Below are 26,490 nucleotides of genomic sequence, written 5' to 3' on the forward strand. Positions count from 1 at the left end.
TATATTATATATCTTAATCAATAATAAAACTTTAATTTATTTGAAATCAACTTGTCAAATTTATTATCTTATATATTAATCAATTGTAAAACTCTAATTTATTTGAAATCAACTAATCAAATTTACTAAACCAATCTTCAAATCAATCTAATCAATATAATTATCTACACAAATACCTTAAAGGTATTTGAGCTGTAAATGTTAGACTACAAGCTAAGCGAGACGCTATCCACAATAGATGACCAAGTGTCTGATTAGGAAAAACCATTGGATGAAGACATCATCATCACAAGAAAAAATAAAAAAGTACTCACATAAAATGAGATGTTAAAACAGTTTTCATATGGGATGTAAAGGGCAAAAATCGACTATAACAAGACGATTCATAAAAAAAAATAATTAAAAAGAATATTTTCATCTTCAATTCTAGATTCAGAGATCAATCTCGGAAATGAGAGAGTTATAATCAGAAATGATTCAACTTAATTTGATTAAACCAAGATCGATTGAATTCAACATCCAAAACCAACCAACTTCAATTCAACTTAAGTTAGACTAATATATATATATATATATATATATATATATATATATATATATATATATATATATATATATATTAATATTATAGTCTAACTTATAATTTAATGAGTTTAGATTTTGTTGTGCTGATATTCAATCTTCATGATACAAATAAATATAAATTTATATCTATTTTAAAAATAACCAAGCAAGACCTTTAATTAATTAATTTTTCAAAATTAAGAGAGGTTAATTAAAAGACATCAATGGCAAATTTTCATTTTAATTGTATATGTACCTGTAACCGGTTGGATTGCGGGTCGGGTTTCAAAGGTCAACCCGTATCCGGTTTTTCTTTCGAAGGACGTCGACCAAGTCGCCTCTTCCTCGATCCCCCGACGATCCTTTACCCTGATAAATCTGGGGAGATGTCTCGGGGTCTGGTGCCCTGTTAACACCGAGAGAGAGAGAGAGAGTCTGTGTGTGTGTGTGTCTGTGACCATCCGACCGAGGCAACCGTGAATCGGGTTTGGGAGGTAATGAAGCAACCCTCGTGTATTGTTTGCGCAGATCTGGATCGGGACAGATTTGTATAGATTTGTTTGTTCATGTGCGGTTTCATTTGCTGGTTCTTGATCTCGTTTGCTTATGGCTGCTTGCCTTTGATTTATAATTTCTGCCTATTTTCTGTTTGATTCGTGTTAGAATGTTCTCGATTTCTTGGGTCATGGATGTACTTCCTTTTTTTAACCAAAAGTTCTTCCTTTTTTGTTATGGATTATTTTTATGCTGTGATTCCCTTTTTATCTGTTTGAATTGATCTGTGTCACATCCTAAATTTTCACGATTTTGCTATATCGGATCGGTTCATACGAATATTGGTACTCGATCTCGTGGATCCATGTGGAATTCCGTCAGAAATCATCATTATTGAATGCATTGTCCTGTCTTGAGGAACGATCTTTCGTGTCTTTCAAGGTAAGCCCATCATCTTCCAAGTTCTGGGTGTCTTGGAGATACCGCATCGTGGTGTCAGACCATTTTTGGAAGTTTACCTTTCAGCGTCAGATTTCTCAGGGACATATTGATTTAAAGCTGTTGTCTTCTTTTTCTCATCAATTAATACGTCTAATTTGACGCATCTAATTTACAACTTAAGTGACAGGTAGCAGATGTGCTCTTCTTCATTAGACCAGAGGGCATTCTACGCTTTTGTTTAATGTTTCTAAAAAATCCATCTGTTCTTATGGCTCAGGATAACAAATGTGTTATTCTGCCCTTTTGACTCTTGAATATCTGCTGTGTTTTGATGACAGTGAATGCAATTTTATATATTGCCATTTACTGTTGCATTGTGGGTGGATTCGTTATTACATCTTTGATGCCTGTTTTGGCTGGGTTTTGATCTTTCTGGATTATTCTTTGTTTAACAAGAGGCTTTCTGTTAGGTTACATATTTTCACTTATCTGCCAATTAGATTGCTGCATTGGTTAGACTGAGTATGGCTTTTTTGCTCCTGGTGTATTACTTGTTTGATTAGTTTTGTAACTAGCCAAATGTGAGCTGGCATTTGAATAATTTTCTTTGGGTACATCTGTTTTCTTTGGGTTATTTTCCTGTTCTTATGCATTACTGTATTTTTGTTCCTTTCCATTTCGCTCCATCATGATTTGTTGAATAGTTATTTCTACATGGGTTTGGGATTTTGGGAATGGCATTCAAAGTTGTTGGTTGGGCTGGAGAAAAATAGTTTTAAAATAAAAATATAAATGAGTTTGAAAAATATGATTAGGAAATCCTTGAAATCTAAATAATTAAAATGGGAAGTATATAAAATAAGAATCTCATCTTTTTGTTGATTGTGGACCACCTTCCTCTTGTTTTCGAGACCTATGCAGAGTACAATTACTCCTGTTGCTTGCCTGGGTACCCACATCTCATGTTTATTCATGATGCAACCCTTGCTGATGTCCTTCTGTATGGACAGAAATGATTGTGGATGCAGGCAGTTGCGTGCTCAAAGACGCTTCAATTTTCAATATGATTTAAGGGCCACATTTACTGATTCAATCCTAGATTAACGCTATGTTAATTAGCATTAACAATTGGTTGGAACATGGGAACTGAAATCGCTGAAAGTCCTTTTGCTTATAGCTTAACAAAATGGTGCTGCAAGGGAGTTTGGTACATTTGAATAATTTTCCTAAATGTTCTTGTCATAAATCTCATTTGTTCTGAAAGAGAATGGACAAATAATTGCAGCTGGAAATAGATTCAATGAGAAACATTTAGCAGGACCATTAGTAATTTGATTTTGTTGTTTTTCTGAGATGAATCTGGTAAACCCATATTTCTACTCACCTTCATTAATTGTCTGCAAATGTGAATTTTGTCTTGGTTTATTTGGTCACAATTTTTTTCTTTTCCAAGGATATATCTTGAGTATGTCCCTCTCCATCTTCCATGCAGCTGCATTTTTATCTTTATCCATCAACTCTTGATATTGTAGTTGATCAAGGAATAGAATTGCTTTTGCTATTTTATATTGGTCACTTTTGTTCATTCTTTCATGAAATGATCGTTTGCTATTATCATGCTGCAGGACAATGGCGGGAGGATTTAGAATGCTTCATCTTGTTAGACCATTTCTGGCTTTCTTGCCTGAAGTTCAGAGTGCTGATCGAAAAATTCCATTCAGGGAAAAGGTCATCTACACTGTTATTTCTCTCTTTATCTTTCTGGTTTGCAGTCAGCTTCCACTTTATGGCATCCATTCAACTACTGGAGCCGATCCATTTTACTGGATGCGTGTTATTCTTGCATCTAATCGTGGAACTGTTATGGAGCTTGGAATTACACCAATTGTGACTTCTGGACTGGTGATGCAACTCTTGGTTGGTTCCAAGATTATTGAAGTTGACAACAGTGTACGAGAGGATCGTGCTCTTTTGTAAGTGTTGCTCATGAAAATATTTGCTGCTATTACAGGAACCTTTCATCTCTGAGATATGCATAGATCAGTGGCAAAACATTCAGAATGGTATTTTGCTACTTCTAGATACACACTTGAGATACTTGAGGGTCTGCCATTGCCATATCCCATATAAATGTAGAGCAAACATAGTTAGCTAACATATGCTTTGTTGTGTATTACTATATTATAAGAGGGTGCAATTGAAGCTGGTTACTGTATTCAAATCACAAAAGTCATAAAGTCACAATTAGCTTTAGCAAACATGTGAGACATCTAACCATCACTAAGAGTTGTTTTGCTCAAGTGATTCCCATCTTCCAGATCTCTCTATTTACCTAATACACAAGGAAAACATTATGTTCCTAGTTTTATGCATATAAGTGAATCACTAACCGATATGGAGCCTGTCCTTTTGTCAATCCAATATGGTTGAGTTTTGATGAATCTAAGTGTAGTTGTTAGGTACATGTTAGTCTGTTAGTCTATACTGTAGCCTATGGTTGATATGTTGCAGCTATTTAGGGATATGCCTCTGTTTTATCTCTTTAGTTATACAAGAACTATTGTCAGCCAGTTTGTGACATGCTTGTTCAGTTGTTCTTTCTTTCTGGTATAAATAAAAAAGGCCAAAATCATATTATCTTAACCCAATTGCTTTTCCTCTTGTGGTATTTATATAACATTGACCTGTGAATAAGAAACAAAATCCTATAACAGTAGAAAAGAAATATAGTTTTAGGCTTTTCAATTGGTGATCTCTTCGAGAAAATCCATATGCCAACAAATGAGAATGTTGAAGCTGGTGAAAGTTTTTAATGTTCATGAAATGTTAGATGTTATGTATTAATCTGGCATCTTCGGGACACTCTTCGACCATTTTCTTGTACTTGAAAAATACATGTGATTATAATCAGTACATTTCACCAAAAAATGTTGGTTGCAGTTGTTGTTTCCTTTCTACCGTGATGTCATGAATGGTCGTCGTGCACCCGCAACAACTCCGTTCAACGAACCGTTCGTCGCTCTCATCTACATGTACAGCTACTTGGCAGCACGTTTTGTCTTGGTTTTGAGTCATTTTGCTTGTAAAAATGTAAGTTCGAACAAGTTGCAACGCTATAAAGCGACCGCTCACCGAACTGAGCAAAACAACCCCAAAACAGCCCAAAACAGCTCCGTTTTCATGTGCCATGGGCTGTTTCCTGCAGTCCGTTTCCGCTCACAAAACGTCAGGCATCTCAGCCCCTTGGAACCACACGGGTGGCATAAGGCTGGATGGGGCTTCGGTATAGTGTCGGGCGTTAAACGATCTTTCGCAAGTTCACACGTTACCTTGACGAGAACTTGTTGTTGCGCCCGACACCTGGTGAGCAGCTGTTTGTGGACTTGCAGTTATTCGTTCAACCTTCTAAAGTCCTTGTTTTCCCCCTCTCTCTCTTTTCTCTTGTGCGTGCAAGGTGCTCGTTGAATTACTTGTAAAGCTTCCCCTTTTCTTGAGACGTTAGGACTTGTCCGTCGCTCGTTCTTCGAACTAATCAACTTTCTCTTTTTACAGGTCCTTCAGGACCTGCGAGAGGTTGCAAGTGGGCTGATCTTTCCGGGCGCAAATCACAAGGGCGAAGCGCGATTTAGGCAACGTAAGCTAAGTTCGCGCCTTTGCCGCAAGGGTGCCTTCGTGTCTTTGCCGCAATGGTGCCTCACGCCTTAGGCAATTCCAGGCTTCCAGCTAAGGCCGTGACATTATAGTATCAGAGCGGGCAAGCACTTCGAGTGAGCAGCGAAGGAACTTCGCAACTTCGCCATGACAAAGCATCGTGGTGAATCAAGCAAGACGGGGCAAGCTGGACCCTTGCCCCAAGCAGCTGCAGGTGGGCTGCATATGCACACTCGCTCTCATGCTGTTGGAGCAGCTCAAGAGGAGCACGGCAGCGAACATGATAACTGAGAAGTTGGCTACTCTCCACGAGCGGAGGAGGCGCAATCTGGAGCGCCAACCGAGAAAAAGAGTCACAAGGAAAGACTCCCAACGGCGGAAACCCGTTTGGATGTTCTTGAAGCGAGCTTGAAGGAACTCTACCATGGCCAACAAAGGCTTGTTGGGGTAGAGAGCTCGCAAGAAGAAGCGGAGTCTAGGATCGATAAGGTTGAGGCCCTAGTCGACCGATTGTCAGATGACACCAAAGACTCCGTACAACACTTGCAAGAAGTTGTGGCGGAACTCACTTCGAGGGTGACCATGCTTACAAGAGCACTAAATGCAGGAGGAAGCAAAACCCGCGTTACGCCGCCATAAAACTTGAGGGCACCCAAGCCTCATAGTTATGGAGGGGCCAATGATGCCAAAGAGCTCGAGAATTTTCTATTCGACATGGAACAATACTTTCGAGCTACGAGACCAGATTCCGAAGAAAGCAAAGTTTCCATAGGAACCATGTATCTGAACGGAGATGCAAAACTTTGGTGGAGAACCTGCTGGGAGGAGATCTAACAAGGTCGGTGTCGAGTTGACACATGGGAGGACTTGAAGCGGGAGTTGAGAACTTAGTTCCTATCGGAGAACACCGAGTTCGTCGCAAGAAGGAAGCTGAGACAACTCCGCCAAAATACTTTCATCCGAGACTACGTGAAGCAATTTTCTACGCTAATGCTGGACATCCAAGACATGTCCGAGAAGGATAAGTTGTTCATCTTCCTTGATGGTTTGAAGCCATAGGCGCAACAATAACTACATCGAAGGAATGTCACCAATTTGATCGGGGCAATTGCTGCCGCAGAAAGGCTCACCGACTTCGTTTCCTTCGAAGACCCAGGAAAAAGGAAACAATCTTCAGGCAATCACCCTCTAAAATATTCTCGAAGGAAGGAGCTCGGGGGTGAACAAAGGAAGAATTCCCACAAAGGGCCAAGCCCGAAAGGCAAGGCCCTGAAACTTGGAGGATGCTTCTTGTGCGGAGGGCCGCACATGGTGAGGGAGTGCCCATAAAAACAAGCACTCAATGCTTTAACAGCTTCCATCCCCCCGCCCCCCCGCCCCGATCAGACAAGGGCAAAGCTGTCGCTCTTAGTTCGAGCAGTTCTGAATCCAACAGCGACGACGAGGAGTCACAAAGACCCCGGATGGGAGCAATGCGTTTGTTGAACGCCATGCGGGGTCAAGTGGGGGAGAACACGAAGACAAAGCTACAAAAAGCAGGAAGTGGTAAGCTGATGTATGTAGACATCAAGCTAAATGGCCAAAGAACCCATGCAATGGTGGACACGGGTGCTACCCACAACTTCATTGCTGATCGAGAAGCAAAGCGACTTGGGTTAATCTTGGAGAAGAGCCCAAGTCGAATGAAGGCGGTGAATTCGGAGGCCAGACGAATCTCCGGGTTGGTGAAGGGAGTTCTCAATCAAGATCGGAACATGGAGCGGGAACACCAACATGATGGCGGTGCCACTGGACGACTTCCAAGTGATTCTTGGAATGGAGTTCATGCATGCGGCGAAGTTGGTGTCAATGTCGTTCCTAAACTCCCTGTGTATGATGGGAGGTGACGACCCCTGTGTGGTTCCCGTCTCTCTGAGAGGAACCAAGGAACCCCAACATATATCAGCATTGCAAATGAAGAAAGGGGTGCGAAAACATTCGTGGCTGCTGTGAAGCTAGAGCCACTCGACGAGAAGGCCATTCAAGAACCTGCTGTGGTGACGAACGTCCTGAAAGAGTTCAATGACGTTATGTCACCCGAGTTACCGAAGACTCTTCCACCATGCAAAGGCGTGGATCACAACATCGAGCTGGAGCCAGGAGTGAAGCCTCCAGCGAAACCACCCTAATGCATGCCCCCGCCAGAGTTGGCAGAACTCAGGAAGCAGTTAGGTGAATTGCTAAGCAGTGGTCTCATCCGCAGCTCTAAAGCACCATTCGGAGCTCCAATTCTCTTCCAGAAGAAACAAGATGGGAGCCTCCGACTATGCGTCGATTACCGAGCCCTCAACAAAGTGACAGTGAAGAACAAGTATCCCATCCCGCTCATCGCGGACTTGTTCAACCAGTTGGGCAAAGCCAAGTATTTCTCAAAACTTGACCTTAGGTCGGGGTAGTGGCAGGTGCGCATTGCTGAAGGCGATAAAGCGAAGACTACCCGTGTGACCAAGTATGGAGCGTTTGAGTTCTTGGTGATGCCTTTCGGCTTAACCAACGCTCCGGCCATGTTCTGCACTCTCATGAATCAGCTATTCAAGAAGTATTTGGATAAGTTCGTGGTCGTCTACTTAGACGATATCGTCGTCTACAGTCAAATGCTCGAGGAGCATGTCAAGCACCTTCGGACAATTTTTAAGATTCTCAGGGAGAATACTTTGTTCGTGAAAGGGAGAAATGCTACTTTGCCCAAACGGAGATCTTATTCTTGGGGCATTCGGATGGACAAATCAAAAGTGCAAGTGGTTGCGGAATGACGAACTCCAAAGAAGGTGCCAGAGTTGAGATCCTTCCTTGGTTTCGTCAACTACTATCGATGCTTCATAGCGGGGTATTCGAAGCGTGCAACTCCACTGACGGAGTTGCTGAAGGAGCAGCCTTGGAAGTGGTTTAACAAATGTGAAATAGCATTCCAAGATCTGAAGGCTATTGTTCTGGAAGAACCGGTGCTCAAATTACCGAACTATGGAGAGCTTTTTAAAGTCCATATAAATGCTTCAGACTTCACTATTGGGGGAGTACTCATACAGGAGGGTCATCCAGTGGCCTACGAGAGCCGCAAGCTCAACGAGACCGAGCGGCGGTATCCAGTGCACGAGAAGGAGATTATAGCGGTGATCCATTGTCTATGAGTTTGGCGACACTACCTTCTCGGATCGTGATTTATGCTGAGAACAGACAACATCGCTCTGAGCTATTTCCAAACGCAGAAGAAACTTTCCCTAAAGCGAGCACGATGGCCGGACTTCCTAGCGGAATTTGATATGGCAATGGAGTACAAGCCTGGAAAGGCAAATGTCGTGGCCGATGCATTGAGTCGGAAAGTGGAGCGCGTGAATGTCGTACAAGTGGAGGGCAGAGGCCAAGCAAGTCAGTTGCACTCCAACTTCCTTTCCAGGATCAGGGATGGACTGTATAGTGACCCCCAGGCAGTTATCTTGATGCAACTCATCAAAGAAGGCAAGACATGACAATTTTGGGTCCAGGACGGACTCGTGTACACAAAAGGGAATAGGGTTTATGTTCCTCGAGTGGACAATTTGAGGCGTGAACTCTTAAGAGAGTGTCACGATTCCCTTTGGGCTGGACACCCAGGTATTCACCGAACGTTGGCTCTCGTGGAGAGGGCTTTCTATCGGCCGAAGATGGGGACTGATGTGGAAGAATATGTTCGAACGTGCCTCACTTGCCAATAAGACAAGGCGGAGTAGCGGAAGCCGGTGGGACTTTTGGAGCCGTTGCTTGTACCAGAAAGGCTGTGGGAGAGCATTTCCTTGGACTTTATATCAAGCTTGCCACTAGTAGGGAGACTCGGATCGATATTCGTGGTAGTCGATCGATTTTCAAAGTATGCAACTTTCATTGCTGCTCCCCTACACTGTTCAACAGAGGAGGCGGCCAAGCTGATGATGAAGGATGTGGTGAAGTATTGGGGAGTCCTGCATAATATCATCAGTGATCGAGATGCTCGGTTCCTGGGATGATTCTGGACCGAGCTATTCAAATTGTTGAGATCCAAGTTATACTTCTCCACAAGCCTCCACCCCCAGACGGATGGCCAAACCGAGAGGATAAACTCGCTCCTGGAGCAATATCTTCGGCACTACGTGAGTGCCAACCAACGAGATTGGGTGAAGTTGTTGGACATTACCCAATTCTTCTACAACTTGCAGCGGAGCTCTGCGTCCAATAAGAGCCCCTTCGAGATCATTACAAGACAACAATCATCAACTCCTCACACCATGGCAATCGGGTATACTGGGAGTAGTCCGTCAACCTATCACTTCGCAAAGGAGTGGCATCGAAATGCAGATATTGCGCGGGCTTACTTGGAGAAGGCGACAAAAAGGATGAAGAAGTGGGCAGACTTGGGAAGGCGACCGCAAGAGTTCAAGGTCGACGATTTGGTGTTGGTAAAGCTCCAACCAGCATCACTCCAATTCTTTAAGAACAAAGTCCACAAAGGATTGGTGCGCAAGTATGAAGGGCCCTTCTCAATTATCAGCAGGGTAGGCAACGTCTCCTACAAGTTGCAACTGCCGGCGTGATTCAAAAATTCACAACGTTCTTCACGCCAGCAACCTAAAAGCCTACCACTCGGATCCGCAAGATGCTTCCTGAAGTGTTCCAACTCGGCTACCCCCCACCAGAGTCTCCTACGAGAAGCGAGTTGAAACCATTTTAGCTGATCGCAAGATAAAGCTACCCAATGGAGCTGAGCAGACCGAGTACTTGGTGAAGTGGCGAAAGCTTCCCCGAACTGAAGCCAGTTGGGAGCCCGAAGACGCCCTACGACATGAAGAAACAATTATCAACAACTACCAACAAGCGTCGACGAGGGCGTCGACAATTTAAATGGGAGAGAATGTCACGAACGGTCGCCGCGCACCCATAACAACTCCGTTCAACAAACCATTCGTCGCTCTCATCTACATGTACAGCTACTTGGCAGCATGTTTTGTCTTGGTTTTGAGTTATTTTGCTTGTAAAAATGTAAGTTAGAACAAGTTGCAGCGCTACAAAGCGACCGCTCACCGAACCGAGCAAAACAACCCCAAAACAGCCCAAAACAGCTCCGTTTTCGTGTGCCACGGGCTGTTTTCTGTAGTCCACTTCCGCTCACAAAACGTCAGCCATCTCAGCCCCTTGGAACCACCCGGGTGGCACAAGGCTGGATGGGGCTTCAGTATAGTGTCGGGCGTTAAACAATCTTTCGCAAGTTCGCACGTTACCTTGGCGGGAACTTGTTGTCGCGCCCGGCACCCAGTGAGCAACTGTTTGTGGACTTGCAGCTGTTCATTCAACCTTCTAAAGTCCTTGTTTTCCCCCTTTCCCTCTTTTCTCTTGTGCACGCAAGGTGCTCGCTGAATTGCTTGTAAAGCTTCCCCTTTTCGCGGGACGTCGGGACTTGTCCGTCGCTCGTTCTTTGAACTAGTCAACTCTCTTTTTACAGGTCCTTCGGGACCTGCGAGAGGTTGCAAGTGGGCTGATCTTTGCGGACACAAATCGCAATGGCGAAGCGCGACTTAGGCAACGCAAGCTAAGTTCGCGTCTTTGCCGCAAGGGTGCCTCGCGACTTAGGCAATGTAAGCTAAGTTCGTGTCTTTGCTGCAAGGGTGCCTCACGCCTTAGGCAATTCCAGCTAAGGTCGTGACAGTGAGTGAAGTTTAATCCGCACGAGTCATGTCTTGTCAGTCTCTAGGAAACTAGCATTTGGGTTGTAGTCATTGTATGGAGTCTTAACACTTAATTGAACAGGTGATCCTCCAGATTATTTTTGGGTCCTCAACCTGGTTTAATCTCCATCAATATCTGATGACTGAGTTCATTATGAGTTCACACTACCTCTTACACAATAATGGAATCTGAATACCATTAGATACAACAACAACAATAACAACAATGACAATCTGTAATTTCCCAACTATTTTGTTGGCTACATGAGTTGGAGTACCATTAAACATTAGGAGGAATTACTTGTGGCGTAGTTGAATTGCAGGATCATTTTCTAGAGGTAAGCTTGTTTGGGCAACATTGTTAGTAAGAAAATATTGCCTTATATGCGTAGTTTTGATTTATGATAGCACCTTCTGTCTTGATGTGTTTCTTTGCTGCTAGTTGTTTTGTATTGATTTAAAACATGACATGTATGATGGAACAAATCTTAGGCATTTGTAATGTTTTAAGGCATCTTAAGTTGTATACCAATTACTGAGTTTTGATTGATGATAGCATCATCTGTTGTAATATATTTCTTTGCTGCTACTTGTTTGATGGTGATTAAGAGCATCATATGTGTGAGGGAACTATTCTTAGGCTCCAATAATATCCATGGTGTCCCATGTTGTAAACAAATTACCTGTGTATTATAACCTTTGTTTTTTCCTTGTTTCCTTTCTGTATGTCATGTCTATTTTGCTTTTCTGGGCAATTGATGACCTTAAACAAATTCTATATATCAATGCTTGGTTTAAGGCCAAGGGTATGTTCTATAATTACAACAAAGATTGTCTTTTTTTTTTTTTTTTCAGAAATGGTGCACAAAAGTTACTTGGTATTCTAATTGCTATTGGTGAGGCAGTTGCATATGTTCTATCTGGGATGTATGGTAGTGTCAGCCAACTTGGAACTGGAAATGCCATTCTCATTATACTTCAGCTTTTCTTTGCGGGTATCATTGTCATCTGTTTGGATGAACTCCTGCAGAAAGGATATGGTCTGGGATCTGGTATTTCTTTGTTCATTGCTACCAATATCTGGTATGTTTGTGAACATTTTTCTTTTCTCTTGTCCATTTATGGGTGGTAAGAATCCTAATTGTACTCACTTTGCAGTGAAAATATCATTTGGAAGGCATTTAGCCCAACAACCATCAACAGTGGTCGTGGTGCTGAATTTGAAGGTGCTGTTATTGCCTTATTCCATCTACTGATTACTCGGACTGATAAAGTCCGTGCTCTTCGTGAGGCTTTCTACCGTCAGAATCTTCCAAATGTGACCAACTTGCTTGCTACAGTTCTGGTCTTTCTCATAGTTATCTACTTCCAAGGTTTTCGTGTTGTGTTGCCTGTGAGGTCAAAGAATGCTCGTGGGCAGCAAGGTTCCTACCCTATCAAGTTATTCTACACCTCTAATATGCCCATCATTTTACAGTCAGCTCTTGTCTCTAATCTGTATTTTATCTCCCAGGTATACATTTTCAGAGATATAGCTGTAGAACTATATAGACCTTTTCATATTATTCGATGTTAACTGTTTTCCACATTACTGTAGTTGTTATACAGGAGGTACAGTGGAAACTTCCTTGTAAATCTGCTTGGTAAATGGAAAGAGTCTGAGTATTCTGGTCAATCCATCCCTGTAGGTGGTATAGCTTACTATATTACAGCACCATCAAGGTCTCTCTTTCTCTCACTCTACATTTCTGCCCTTTTCTTTATATCTGCCTTTTTTGCCTTTTCATTTACTTGTATTGCTTATCATCTTTATTTTGGGACCTTATTTTGCAGCTTGGCAGATATGGCAGCAAATCCATTCCACGCACTTTTCTATATAGTATTTATGCTCTCAGCTTGTGCACTTTTCTCCAAAACTTGGATAGAAGTCTCTGGATCATCTGCGAGAGATGTGGCCAAGCAGCTTAAGGTATAACTGTAACAATATTTCCTTCTAGCTAGTTTTACTTCTTGATATCCTCTACAAGCTAGGTAATGGAGAATTTTGGAAATATATATATGCTTATTACTGATGACAACTTTCTGCCAGAGTCATGATGAATGAAATACATGATACATATTTATTATGATATCAGAAAATGCTAAATTTCCAAGAATTAGATGTTAAAAAACATAATAGATTGCATGATGAGGCGTATACCTTAATAGTTTGGTGGGAATTTGTCATTGTGCGATAGTTTCTTAAGAAACAAAAGATAAGATCTATAAGTGATAAATGCAAACATATTTATTGTTTATACTCCAGTGATTTAAAAAGCGCTAGGCGCCAAAAGGCGCCAAGGTCCAAAAACGCCCGAGGCGCTAGGCGCTCGCCCAGGCGCTCGCCCGAGCGAAGCGAGGCGCTAAAATATAAAAATATAAAATATAATTAATAAATATAATTATTTAAAATTTTAAATAAAAATATAAAAATATATAATATAATTAATAAATATAATCACATTAACAGTATAAATCTGCTGACGGAGAAACGAGGAAGCAGCGGCGAGCGGCGGTAGCAGCGGCGGCGAGCGGCGGCAACAGTGGCAGCAACAGCAGCGACGGCAGCGGCAGCGGTGAGCGACGGCAGCGGCAGCAGCAGCAGCGGCGAGAGGCGGCAGCAGCAGCGACGGCAGCGGCAGCGGTGAGCGACGGCAGCGGCAGCAGCAGCAGCGGCGAGAGGCGGCAGCAGCAGCGGCGAGAGGCGGCAGCGGCAGCGGGAAAGGGAAAGGGAGCGGAAGGCGCGAGCAGCGGGAGGCCTCGAGGGAGGCGCGAGCAGCGGGAAGGCTCGCGGGAGGGCTCGCAGGAGGCGAGAGGGCTCGCGGGAGGCGCGAGCAGCGGGAGGGCTCGCGGGAGGCGTGAGCAGCGGGAGGGCTCGAGGGAGGCGCGAGCAGCGGGAAGGCTCGCAGGAGACGCGAGCAGCGAGAGGGCTCGCGGGAGGCGCGAGCAGCAGGAGGGCTCGCAGGAGGCGCGAGCAGCGAGAGGGCTCGCGGGAGGCACGAGCAGCGGGAAGGCTCGCGGGAGGCACGAGCAGCGGGAAGGCTCGCGGGAGGCGTGAGCAGCGACAGCGGCGAGCAGCGGCAGCGGGAGCAGCGACAGCGAGCGACGAGATCGCGATCGGGATCGGCAGCGGCAGCAGGTTAGGGTTGGGGTTATATCGGTTTAGTTGGTTCGATTGAACCAACTAACAACCGAACCAGGACCGAACCAGACCTAAAATTCTGGTTCGGTTTACCCAGGCGCTCGCCCGAAGCGCCCAGCGCCTGGGCTCGGGCGAGCGCCCAGGCGGCGCCTGATTGAAGCGCGCCGCCTGGGACATTAGCGAGGCGCTCGGGCCTCGCCTCGCCTCGCCCGAGCGCCTAGGCGAGCGCCCGAGCGCCTTTTGCAATCACTGTTATATTCTTTTTGTGTTTTCTATTATGAAAATTATTCATTGATCTATTTAAAATATAAAGGGCAAGCCATAGTATAATGATACATTTTCGTCTTCATGAAAAATATTCTCTTACTTATTAGGACAATACTATTTTTTTATCCTTTCTAAACCCTTCACTGATAGGCTTGTGCAGTGGGCTCTCTTGGTTTCTGTCTATCTATAATGTAAATATATATATTTTTCTTTTCTGCCTTTTTTTTCTTTTAAACCTTTCTAGGAAATTATAATGGCAGTTCAAGATAGTACCTTGAATGAATGAAACACATATACTAGTGTATTATAAGTTATACACCTTAATTGTTTGTGGGAAAGTGTCGTTGTGCAATATAGTTTTTGAAGAAACAAATGATGCACCTTTTTGGCTAACATCACCGGTGGCATGTATAAGTGATAAATGAAAGTGCCTATAATATTTATCTAGTTTTTGTGTTTCCTATCATGAAAAAATTTCATGTAATTTAATTAAAATATAAAGGGTATGCAATAGTATAATGGTACGATTGCTTCTCTTCAACTTGGGCAACAAGGCTTAAGCCATGGCAAGACTGTGTATATTAATCCTTCCTAAACCTACATTGATATGAATCTCATGCATTTGGTCACATTTTTTTCTGCCTGTCCAAAATATAAATTTCCTTTTTGTTTTCATGTTTTTGTCTTTGAAACCTTTCTGATAAATAATTTTGGCATTATCAAGATAGCACGTATCTCGCATTCTTTAAACATTCTTCATCAATACCTTTGACATGCTCTATAGTGGTGAGCATCAAATTGAGATCTTCACAAGTTTAGCACAAGTTATAGAAAATTAGGATCCAGTTTTGATCTGTTGTCTGTTGTCCTAGACAATTAAAATTGGGATCAAGGCTGGCTGAATAAGGTGAGCTGGATTAGAAGAAAAATAATCATACCTGGATTGAACCAACTGGTTCAATTGAAAAAAATCAACTAGCTTGGAGGCTAGTTTGGTTTTATTAGAAGAATGGGTGTGTTAGAAAATAGGATGGGAATCATTGGACTTACTCTATGCTGAAGCACAAGAACTATTGCTTAAGCATGAATATGCCTATTTTCAACAAATTCAAAAGACAATAGTACCTTTACTTTGTAAATCAAACTGAATGATATGGTATTTGAGTAATATTAACATTTAAAATAATAATATTGATTAGATAATGAAATTGTGATATGTTTATTGATCTGAACATTTAAAAGTTTAAAATTATGGTAAAAAGACTATCTTACAACTTAAAGCCTAAATCATAGTTTAAACATGTACCAATATAAAATTTGAAACATAGGCTTTAGTTTAATGCAAAACAGTGTGTTAAATTTTTATGCACCTCTTAGAATTCTTTCATCGAGAGAAAAGAGAATAAAAGCCGACTCCAGCTAGTAAGGATTGCTAATTTTTTTATTGGTAAAATCCAACTTTTATTTATGTAACCAAGGTTATGACTACCTTTAGAATGTTAGAGTCCTATTGATAGCTATTACAAACAAGTATTTTCAAGAATTTCTGATATCATGTTGCTGTCCAGATGTACCTTTGTTATGTAAGTTGATACAAATTGGCATGCTAATATTTGAAGGATACCCGATTCGTTGATGATTGAATGTGATTCTTACTGGTTTCTTGCAAAATTTTGAATGTCTTGTCCGCTTAAGTTTGATCTCATATTTGGCATTGGTCAAACTTGATTGTAGGAGCCTTTTCTTTTAAATCATTATTGTTAAAATGATATAAATGCTTGGTTTGGCATTTCAGGATGAAGATCATAAGAGTCACTAAACAAAAGTATTGTGGGATTTGGAATACATAACAAATTAAGTTCTAGATTTGGTAAACTATTTGAGATGTTAAAATGGATTGAAAATGTAGCTTGTAGGATTTTTTTTGTTTATATATTGTGTAAATTGAATTCAAAATCTTGATCATGTAATTGAACTTATACCATTTCAGTTAAATAAAATGTCATATAAATAACTATATATCCATATTGTGGATAGTATAGAGCAAGTCTTAAGATAATGAGTCATAAACACTTGGTTGGAATGATTTTTTTTAGTAAACAAGTTATTTTGGTCAAATTTATCAGAGATATAGTTTGATTCTCCAATGATAATGGTGTCAACATCTTTTTAGTTTCTTGTTTCTGAATCTCTTGGAAGTAGAAAGCTATCACCTTCACATACATAAAGATGTGCTCCAAAGAATAGTAAAACATGTCCTGAAATTAACATGAAAGGATGCCATTGTCCATGTTTCATGATATCTGAGTTATTATTTGATTAAGTCAAAGGCACTCATAATCTCTATGTGAAGTTATCATATATTGCAGCAACACATGTTCTTATCACTGCTGGAGGGATCAGGGATACACTGCCCATAATATAGATCGGCATAAATGCATGTCACATAACCATCAGCAACTTTTTGGCAGTCCCCAGTTTAACAACAGTATACTTTCAAGTCTTTTACTGAATTCTCTGCAAGAAAACACAACATTCATGCAGCAATATGAAGCTAAATAATCATCATTAGTACTTAGACCTAGTTCATAGGATGAGGTGACACAAAACTGATGTAGATCTTTTATAATTTTGATATGTATTGGTAGATTTCACAAGCTCCACAAGAGAGAGAAGAGAACGAGGCCAATAGTGACAACGAAGAGTTTGGAAGCCATCTTCTGGTGAACCTGATGAAAAGGGTGTTGAGGTTAGAAGGTTAACTATATTGTGGACATTTGGTAGTAGACCGACCTATAAGTTTCCAAAGTCTTCCCTTGGCAGTGATGGTGTCAAAAGAGGCCATTTGACAGAGCCTATGTGATCTCATGAGATTTACTCCCCACTAGTCTTGGGTTATGTCTTATCTGATTAAAATTAGCTAGTAATTGTTGTGCATCTTTGAAATATAATCATAGAGATCTGATTCATTAAATCATATTTGGAAAACAGACCTTCTTTTAGATTTACTCTTCATGAATTAAATTAGAAATAGATGAAGCAAACATGTGATCTACATCAGACAAAAATGAACTAATAGATTTTGTTCATTGAATCAATCCCGGAAGAGATTGATATTGTTCCTAAAAATACTAATAGCAAGGTCTTCAATTTCGAATAATACTGATCATACCGGGCGGTACATACCGGTCCGCTAGCAGACCGATATATATATAAAGGCGACGTCGCCCCACGTGGGGAGAAGAGAAGCGACGTCGCAGATATATATATATTTTTACTTTTTATATACATTTATATATAAAAGTAAAAAAAATATCAGCGACACCGCCTCTCTTCGCCCGATGCAGGGCGATGTCGCCTTTATATTATATATATATATATATAATCGAAAAATATTTTTTTTATACTTTATATATATATATATATATATATATATATTTATATACCGAGTGGTATATCAAAATATATTGCTTGGTATATAGTACCATATCATACCGAGCGCATCTCGAAACTCTGGTACGATACAATATTTCAATCCTTGACTAATAGTATGTCATTGCACATGAAATTGGAACAGTGTCAAAACATAAAATATATCTTAAGAACTCTTGGTTGCCTGTAGGATAATAATATTGAGACCAAGGTCTGTCATACCGAAGCGTACCGCCCGTATCGGGCGGTACGTACCGGTCCGACAGGTTACTGGTACGTGGACCACCCCGTACCGCTACAGTGCTACAGTATGAAAAAAATATAAAATTATTCGGTACACCATGGTGTACTGTTCGGTACTTCCTGATGTATCGCCTGGTACACCGGTACCGTACCGTATCGAGCCCAAGTCGAAATGCCGGTACGGTACGGTATGACGAACCTTGATTGAGACGCAATATGATTATATTTCATGGTTTATAGCATATAGTGGCTCCAAGAACAAGCTGCAGCGTGTTCTATTTCTTTCTTTGCACTACTGGATATTTGACAATAATAATTTGTCTATAATCTATTTCCATTTAATGGCACAAAACAGAACTCTGTGTTTTAACTAGCTCCTTGAGGTTCATGTTTAAACACAAGGAACAATTCACATATGATCAAAGTTATATATCATATGCAATGCTGGAAATTGTTCATAGCTCAAGAACCTCTTGAGGTGGTCACCTGCTTATCATGGTGTTCTCTTTCAGTTTTATGCTTATTCTGTGTTGGAGCCCATAGGCTCAACCGATCACCGTCTCATTGGCCTTTGATACCTCGGAGCTTGCTAACTGTTCCCGATTAAACTTTCTCTCTTCCCGAAATGTGTATTGCTTTTAGTTCTATTACTAGTTTATTTTAATAATATAAACATGATTAATGATTTTTATATTTCTTATAACTTATCATTTACATGACTTAATGTTCATAAAAATGGTTTCAAATGTTCATGATTTGAGCATGACACACGTTTATCTATTTGTACTTATGAAACTATAATTAGTGGCACATTTTTCCATCTTTTTAATTGAACCACATTTAAACCCACATACATGTGTCTTCACCACCCACATCCCACAGTATCTTTTGAAAACATTGATTGTGCTCTTTCTCACAGCCAAAAGATATTTCAGGTAACTTGCATAATTAAGGCACAATTTTTGTACTGTGAAAGGCAAATTTTAATTACCAAAATCTATAGGACATAGATCATTATCTTCATTGGTGGAATAGAGCTCTAATACCCAAGTAGGCTTATGATTTGGATGCTACAGTCATGTTATGGCTAAGGACTGCATAAATTACATATTAAAATTAGAGGGTGCTGCCTAGACTTGTATATTCTAATTTGCTAGTCTGTCTGTATATTTGAGTTCTAATATTGGTTCCTGAATGTGGTGTTTCACAGGATCAACAAATGGTTATGCCGGGTCATCGGGAGTCAAATTTACAGAAGGAATTGAACAGGTACATTCCTACTGCAGCAGCTTTTGGTGGCATGTGCATTGGTGCATTGACAGTTGTAGCAGATTTTATGGGTGCAATTGGTTCTGGAACTGGAATCCTTCTTGCCGTGACAATCATATATCAATACTTCGAGACATTTGAGAAGGAGAGGGCCAGCGAGCTTGGGTTCTTTGGCCTTTGATATGAAAACTTTAGTAAGACGTTTAATGTTTAATGTTGCTTAGAATTTCTGTCATTGTTTTGATTAAAACGAAAACAGATGTAAGTCGATCTTAGTCAAGAGTTTAGTGCTCCTTAAAAGCTAGATGTTTGCAAATTTTCCTTTGGTGAAGGAAAACAGACGGTTTGTTCTAGTTTGTTAGACTAACAACAGTTTGGTCAACTCCAAGAAAATAGAATGATGCCCCCACCATTTTTCATGTTCTGATGTTAAATCTTGTTAACTTGTGTCAATTTATCCTTGTAATTGTCATGTCTTGATCAATAGCAGAGATTTTTTTGTCACCTTATCAACTACTTGGTCTGTACGCATTATGTTTATTGTTCCCTACTTGTATTTTCCCTCGAGTAGTCCAAGAAGCCTGTGATGGGATTGCCGCAGGTGTGAAAGGTGATAAGCTTTCTCCAGTGGATGAACCATTGGAATGGCTTTCCCGAATCCTCCATCTTTAATACTTGAGAAACCAATTTTTGAATGGATTTACGAAAATAAGAAGGAAGATCTAGGAAACTTTGAATGGAAACGCCAAAACCCAAAAAGAGTATATCAATCTCGGTCGAGAATGAAAGAATGAAACATTTAGCATAATTAGTCTTCTTGATAGCGGTGAGATCTCTTAATTCTGAGGCCACATCCTTTGGGAAAGAGTCATTTTTTTCATAGGTGCATCTTTGTTGCAGTTATAATCATTCTGAAAAATAAACTACGGTTATGATAATCATCGTCTTGGTTGTTCCAGATACAAAGAACGCGCTATCTAATTGACCTAATCCTTGCACTGGAACTGATAGTAATTAATTAATTTGCTTTAGCTATTCCATGACGATAGCAGCATGCAGCTGTGAGTCCTCGCCAAACCCACCTAACTAACAATCACTCAGCACGGAGTCCAGCCATCAACCATGTAAACTTGTCCCATAATTTTCTTTGCGCGAAAAGTAAAATATACTATACGATGTCTTAATATGCCTTAGTAGCAGATGTCACACCAAATGCAGCTTTTGTTGACGTGCCAAATTCTGGAGAAGTTGTTGACATTGGTGGCATAAAAAGACAAAAAAGTTTTTTTTTTTATTGGCATTGGAAGCCTCCTTTTCTGACTTGTGCATGCAATCCATGCATGCTTTGCCATCACGTAAGAAGCTTCTCTTTAGGTCAAACCTACTATCGTTTGCTCCTCCCCTTCCTTCCTTCAATGAATCTTCGGGGACAACTCTTGAATTGTTCTCCATTACGTATCCTCTCAGCAAGATAATTGGAAAATGTTGCCAGCAATGCCAAATGATTGATCTTACTTTCCTGACTTCCAATCCTGCACCTGTTAGCTCTCCGAGATGACCTCGACTTGCTTCATTCCCATGTAACATGCTATAAGAGATGATGAAGGGGTGTAGTGTTCCTCTCACATCTCTCTCTTGTAATCTTGCTTCTACCTGGCTAGCTAGTGATGGCAGCAAGCAGAACATTTCTTGCCATGATCAGTTCCTTGGCCCTCTTTATGGTGCTCATGAGTACGGCAGCCTTGGCCGCTGACGGCCCTTCGCCGCCACCGACTACCGGCGGCGGCGGCGGCGAGAGCTTCTCGGTTCGTCAGCTTCCTTCCGTTGCTTTCGCCTTCTTCGTCTCGTTCGTATCCATCCTCTCCCTTGCCTACTAGTGAGAAGATAGCTTCACTTGTGTCTTCTGCCGTTCTGCTGCTTCTTGTATCTGATGTTTCCTTGTCTTCCTCTGTATTATTATTCTATTAGCTCTCGTCTCTTGTACTTATCATTGTCCGGGTTATCGTGATTCTTTCTTGTACTTATGGTCATGAGGGGGGTTGTATCTTTCTTATCTTTATCATACCGATTTGCTCTTTTTATACAAATTTGTTCCGTAGTGGATCAATTTTTGTGTTCTTATCATACAGATCTGATGCGAAGATCATCCCAAAGTATGATTCACCATGTTCTTAAATTGATCTCTGTTTACACAAAGCCAGTTTATTTATAACCTTTGCACTATCAAAGCAAACCTAATCGCCTTTAAACATTTAGAATTTCAGATTAATAAAGCTTCTAAAAATTTAAACTTGTAAGAATTTAATTCAATGGTAGGCTGGCAATTAAAAGATCGAGTTCTCTATATAGAGCATTGAAGATTAGCAAGAAGAGGTAGACTTCTCTTATTGGCTCATCAAAGAGATAAAAATGTTAGGTTGTCGCAGTAATCTCAACGATGGGAGGAAGGAATACTCTTCTACACCCCACAATACCGTAAACTTTCAGGTAAGTCTATGCGAAATTTCAAAGTAATTGTTTGAGGGTAAAAGGCTAAAATCCCAGCATCGATTAGAAAGTTAATGGTCCAATTTATTGATGTAATTTGACTCCCTACAAAAATAATCATAATAAAATTATGACACTTTTAAGTTCATTTACAGATTTAACAAGTGATGCGAAGATTAAACACATTCTTCGATGAGTGATTGGATGGACAAATGAACTTCAAATATCATGATTTATTGCATATTTACATTTTAATGGATGTATATCAACAAGTTTCATATTATAAGGTAAAGACTTTGACTTGACGGTTTATTATAAGGTCATATGTTCAAATCCAGTGTTTTCACCACTTGTTTTTTGAAAAAAACAAATATATATTTTGACTTTTAGTATCATGTATAAGATTAAATACATATAATTTAAATATCTTACTATTAAAGATAATATGATTAATATTCGCCTCCAATCATAGCTCGATCCATGGTATCCTATAGTAAGCAAAAGAAAGACAAAAAAAAAAAAAAAAAAAAAAATCCTCGATCGCCAACCCTACCACGTTAGCAAAAGTGGAATGGAGAATATTTTTTATTACACATAATATTCCTCTTCACCGAAAATGATTAAAGGATACAATTATCAGAGAGACCATATCGAAAATCTCATCCAATATTAATATATATTAATATAGATTAGAAGCACATTAAGTGAATCCAAAGTAAGTCATGATGCAAGACCTAGTGGGGAGGGGATTAGTTAACTACTCCGACTCTTCCACCCACCTCATTCCCTAACATCAGAGTACCAAATAAATCACGCATCCAATGGTTGTTCATGTTTTAATGGAATGCATTCATAAATCACAGTTTTTTTTTGAGTGCCTGTGTTGTTGGTAAAAGATTCTGAAGCTATCTTTTGATGCATCGTTCATCATTCTTCTACCTACCATGTATATATTTCCTCCTACATAATGAACACAACATCGAAGCTTTGACATACATTGTTTTCTTTACAAGGATCTCAGGTCGATGAGGCAGCTGCGTCAGGAAATGAACTGTAAAAGAAGCCCAATGTCAGTGAATTCTCGTTGTGATTTCTGTATGAATGACTGACAATAATTGGAGTTGGACACCAATAGGCTGATGAATTCAGATAACAAAACAACACCATCATTGCTTGTCTTCCTGCAGATGAAAGATACTCTTTGAATCTCCAACTGGCAACTTCAATTATTCTGGTGCCAGTTCATGCTATTGCACTAGGTATAACAGTCAACAAATATACTAGGAATTCTTTCTCTCGTCAGACTGATACCATACAGCATTGAGGATGCAGCGAAACATACTCCAGGGGGTGTGTGACTGCTAGGTGGAGACCACAGTCCATATTCCCATACCTTCAGCTTCCATGTGGCTTTGGCCGTGGACCTCCACAAAAGACGTGAGAGCTCATATGCATGACATGTGAGTGGGACATGAAGCCAAAAGCTTTGGAACCCACCACTGTGTCCTTGTTCTCTCAGTGGTCTACACCCCATTCATTCATTCATTCATATTCTCTCAGTGTTGTGGATTATGGCATCATACCACTCACTCAACTATGGGCTCCTTTCATGCGCTGCAGAGACATGAGACTCTTGATGTTAGATCCTATGCATGTGCAGGTAATGGATGTTTCTGAGATAGTATGAAATTTCTGTTGACTAAAACTCTATAATTAAGATGTGGTCCTTTGTTGACTGTAATAATCAAACTTAGTTGCAGACCTGCCACATGAATCATAAGAGCAGCAACAATTTATGCTTGAGAAATGCAAGAAATGGTTTTGAGAAATGAGGCCTGGATATCATTTCTTTATCTGTTTTATTGGTGAGCTATGATCTGAAAAAGACTACAGCATAAAAGGTTGGTAATTATTAGGGAACAACAATTAGGTAGGGTCACAAGACAACATGCTCACATGGCAATGCACATGAAGGTAGTTAGTTCTCCTTGAGGCTAAAGTAGCCACAAACAGATGAACTGGTGATTGAGATAGAAAGGGGCAAAGCATTTAGGAATCCATTAGAAGCTACATATTTTGCCTTCATTTTCCATTGTTTCCCTACCACTTTCTGATGCAGATCACAAGAGTCATATGACCTTGCTCCTCTTTCAACAGCATAACATGGCACTCATGTGCTCTTGCCATTTCTTTTTTGTTTGCTTGCTAACGATATGATCTCTTTCATTGAGCAAAAACAAAATGATTTGTTGACTGCAACGTTCTGGATTCAAGCTTGTGAGAGGTAGAATTACTACAATAGTTCAGATTAAACATCTTCTGAATCTTCTAAATTCAGCTACATAGTTCAACAACCTGGCTTGTGTCAGGACCTGCAAGTAGAACCAACCATTTCAATCAAGATGGTGAGAGTGAATCGTCCAAATAGCCAAGGTTTATTATCTGTGGGTGTTGCAGAGTTGTAATATCATCAGAGATAAAGGGCAGTTTCATGAATGAGGAGAATCCAGCGGCATCTCAATTTAGTCCTCTATAAATGCCACCATGTAGACTTGTTATCCATGCATAAGCAAATAGCTTTGCTCTCTATAATTTGGGTTGGCAAAAGATGGTGTCTAAGGTAGAAGAATCCAGGTTCAGCAGGCAGGAATCCATGAAGAGAAGTAAGCAGGACATTGAGGTGAAGGTGAAGGACCCAAAGCAAGAGGTGATGAGGCTGCAAAAGGTCTGCAAGTTCAAGAGGAGTAGCTTCAGCGAGGAAGAAGATGCTACGGCCTCTGCCATTCTCCTCTTAGCTTGTATTGTTTGTGTTCCTTCATCTATGTAGCTGCCATTCTCACCTTGAGATTAGGCTTCTTTTAGAGATGTAACCCTTCTTCGCCATGTATTTTGTTCAGTGAATCTGTCCTAGTAGTTTCTTAGCCTTTCTTTTTTATACTAAGTTTTTTTTTCTGTCCTTTTTGTAGCTTTTTTCCTCTTTGCAAGTTCAAGTTACAGGTAGATCAGTTCAGTGAATCTGTGACTACATGCAAAGTCTTAAAATCTCCGATGGTCATTGTCCTCCTGGAGACGTGTACACAGTGTCGTTCTGATGCTAACATCCCGTTCTTGATCTACCATTCCAGACTCCCAGTTGTGATGAATGACATCATTTCTTTTATCTTCCTCTATATTTAAGTAGACTCGAAGCTTTTTGGGTTCTAATTCATGGTGATAGGTTGTGGCATTGCTTTATACTGTTTTAACACAAAGAAGTCCCTTTTTTTTTTTTTCTTTTTTTTTTTTAATAAAGAATAAGTGACGAAGATGAGATTCGAGTCTAAGACTCTACGATGAACCATCAAAATTTTTACCAGCTAAGCTAACTAAGAAGTTATTTGATAACTCAAAATCAATTGGCTCTAGGAAAGTGATTCAGATGCCACAAGAAGTTCGACACCAGAAAACAAAATGGATGTTAGTTTCAAAAATATTAAAACTTTATGCAGCGAAACAATTTTCCCAACTTCTCATGCTGATTTGGGAGTTCACAAGTATGGCCTACAATTTCTGGTGGTGGCAGAGGCCATGGGAGTTCACTACTTCTCATAATTGTGACATCAGTTTTGATCCTTGTTTTGGCCTAATAGACAGCTTTCTTTCGATGATACGACGATATCGGAATAATTCACAATTAAAAGAGAAACAATATTCTCATGCTTTATAAATTGTAGAACATATAATTACACCAATAACAAGTACAAGCCATCGTGTTTGAAATTTCAAATATTGAAGTTTTCAGTGAACATTTTAAGAATTTCTTTAGGCGAAGCGCATACCTTTTTATAACAAATGGTATCACTGCCTAAATCTTAAGGAAAAGGAAGAAATAGTTGATTTTGGAATCTCTATTTACTTTGATTTGGAAGATACCAAGGTCTTGGTGGATCTGAAAACACATCAATTTTGGTGGAAATTTGTCAGGATGATACCACTTGGTTTCAGATAACTGGATTTAATTGAATCGATTGAAACTGATGTAATCTTCAGCTCTGGTTGATTTCATCTTCAGCTCTGGATTTGTTTATGTAGTTCCTTCCATAAACAGATCAATCTCGCATATTCTGACACAATCCCTGCACTTTAACCTATCGTTGACAAAAACTATTATTAACTTCAGTGGTATAGCTGATATATAATGCAGTCGTGATCAGAGCTTGTGGCAGAACAATGTTTGATTTGAGCACTTTTAGCTGCAGTTAAGATAAAATATCATTCAAAAACCATCCTCCTGTTTTCACAATTTAAGAATAGAAAAGTGACGTTAGATGAGCTGAAACATTTGATAATCTCCAACAACAACATGCCATGGCCATGGTCTTCGTCTTCGTCTTCGTCTTCTTACTGTAAATCAGAAATTGTTTTTATGTCTTTCAAGATAGATGGATGTGATTTCTAATCCTTCCCTTGGAAATCTCATGAAGAACCACTATTTATGGACATTTAGAAAAGATGAAATGCCAAGTTCTTTGTTATGGTCCCAAAAGATTGATTTTTTCCTCTCCAATTTCTCCTAAATCGGATCAGAACAAACAAATGATTGCCTTGTTCAAGCAATGCTCATTGCTCAGACCACAAAACCTTGGTCCTTCGACTAGATGGAGAAGATGGAGACAAGCCATGTATAATTTCCAACTGGATTTTTCACGTTCCAGTCAGATGAGATTAGAGGCCAAATAACTTTATTAATTTAAAATAATTAAGCTCAAA

General features: G+C 40.2%; 1 protein-coding gene across 1 annotated transcript; it reads left to right on the forward strand.

The window, feature by feature from the left end:
- The first annotated feature begins 860 nt into the window (after window positions 1–860).
- LOC103985237 (uncharacterized) lies at window positions 861–19,673 on the forward strand. The gene is made up of 7 exons (XM_009402880.3): window positions 861–1,058; window positions 3,126–3,473; window positions 11,718–11,945; window positions 12,021–12,375; window positions 12,460–12,584; window positions 12,696–12,831; window positions 19,196–19,673. The coding sequence occupies exons 2-7, from the start codon at window positions 3,130–3,132 to the stop codon at window positions 19,433–19,435; spliced, it is 1,428 nt and encodes a 475-aa protein (XP_009401155.1). The 5' UTR covers window positions 861–1,058; window positions 3,126–3,129; the 3' UTR covers window positions 19,436–19,673.
- Window positions 19,674–26,490: the final 6,817 nt, after the last annotated feature.

Source organism: Musa acuminata, chromosome BXJ3-5 (assembly GCF_036884655.1).
Source record: "Musa acuminata AAA Group cultivar baxijiao chromosome BXJ3-5, Cavendish_Baxijiao_AAA, whole genome shotgun sequence".
Lineage (NCBI taxonomy): Eukaryota > Viridiplantae > Streptophyta > Magnoliopsida > Zingiberales > Musaceae > Musa > Musa acuminata.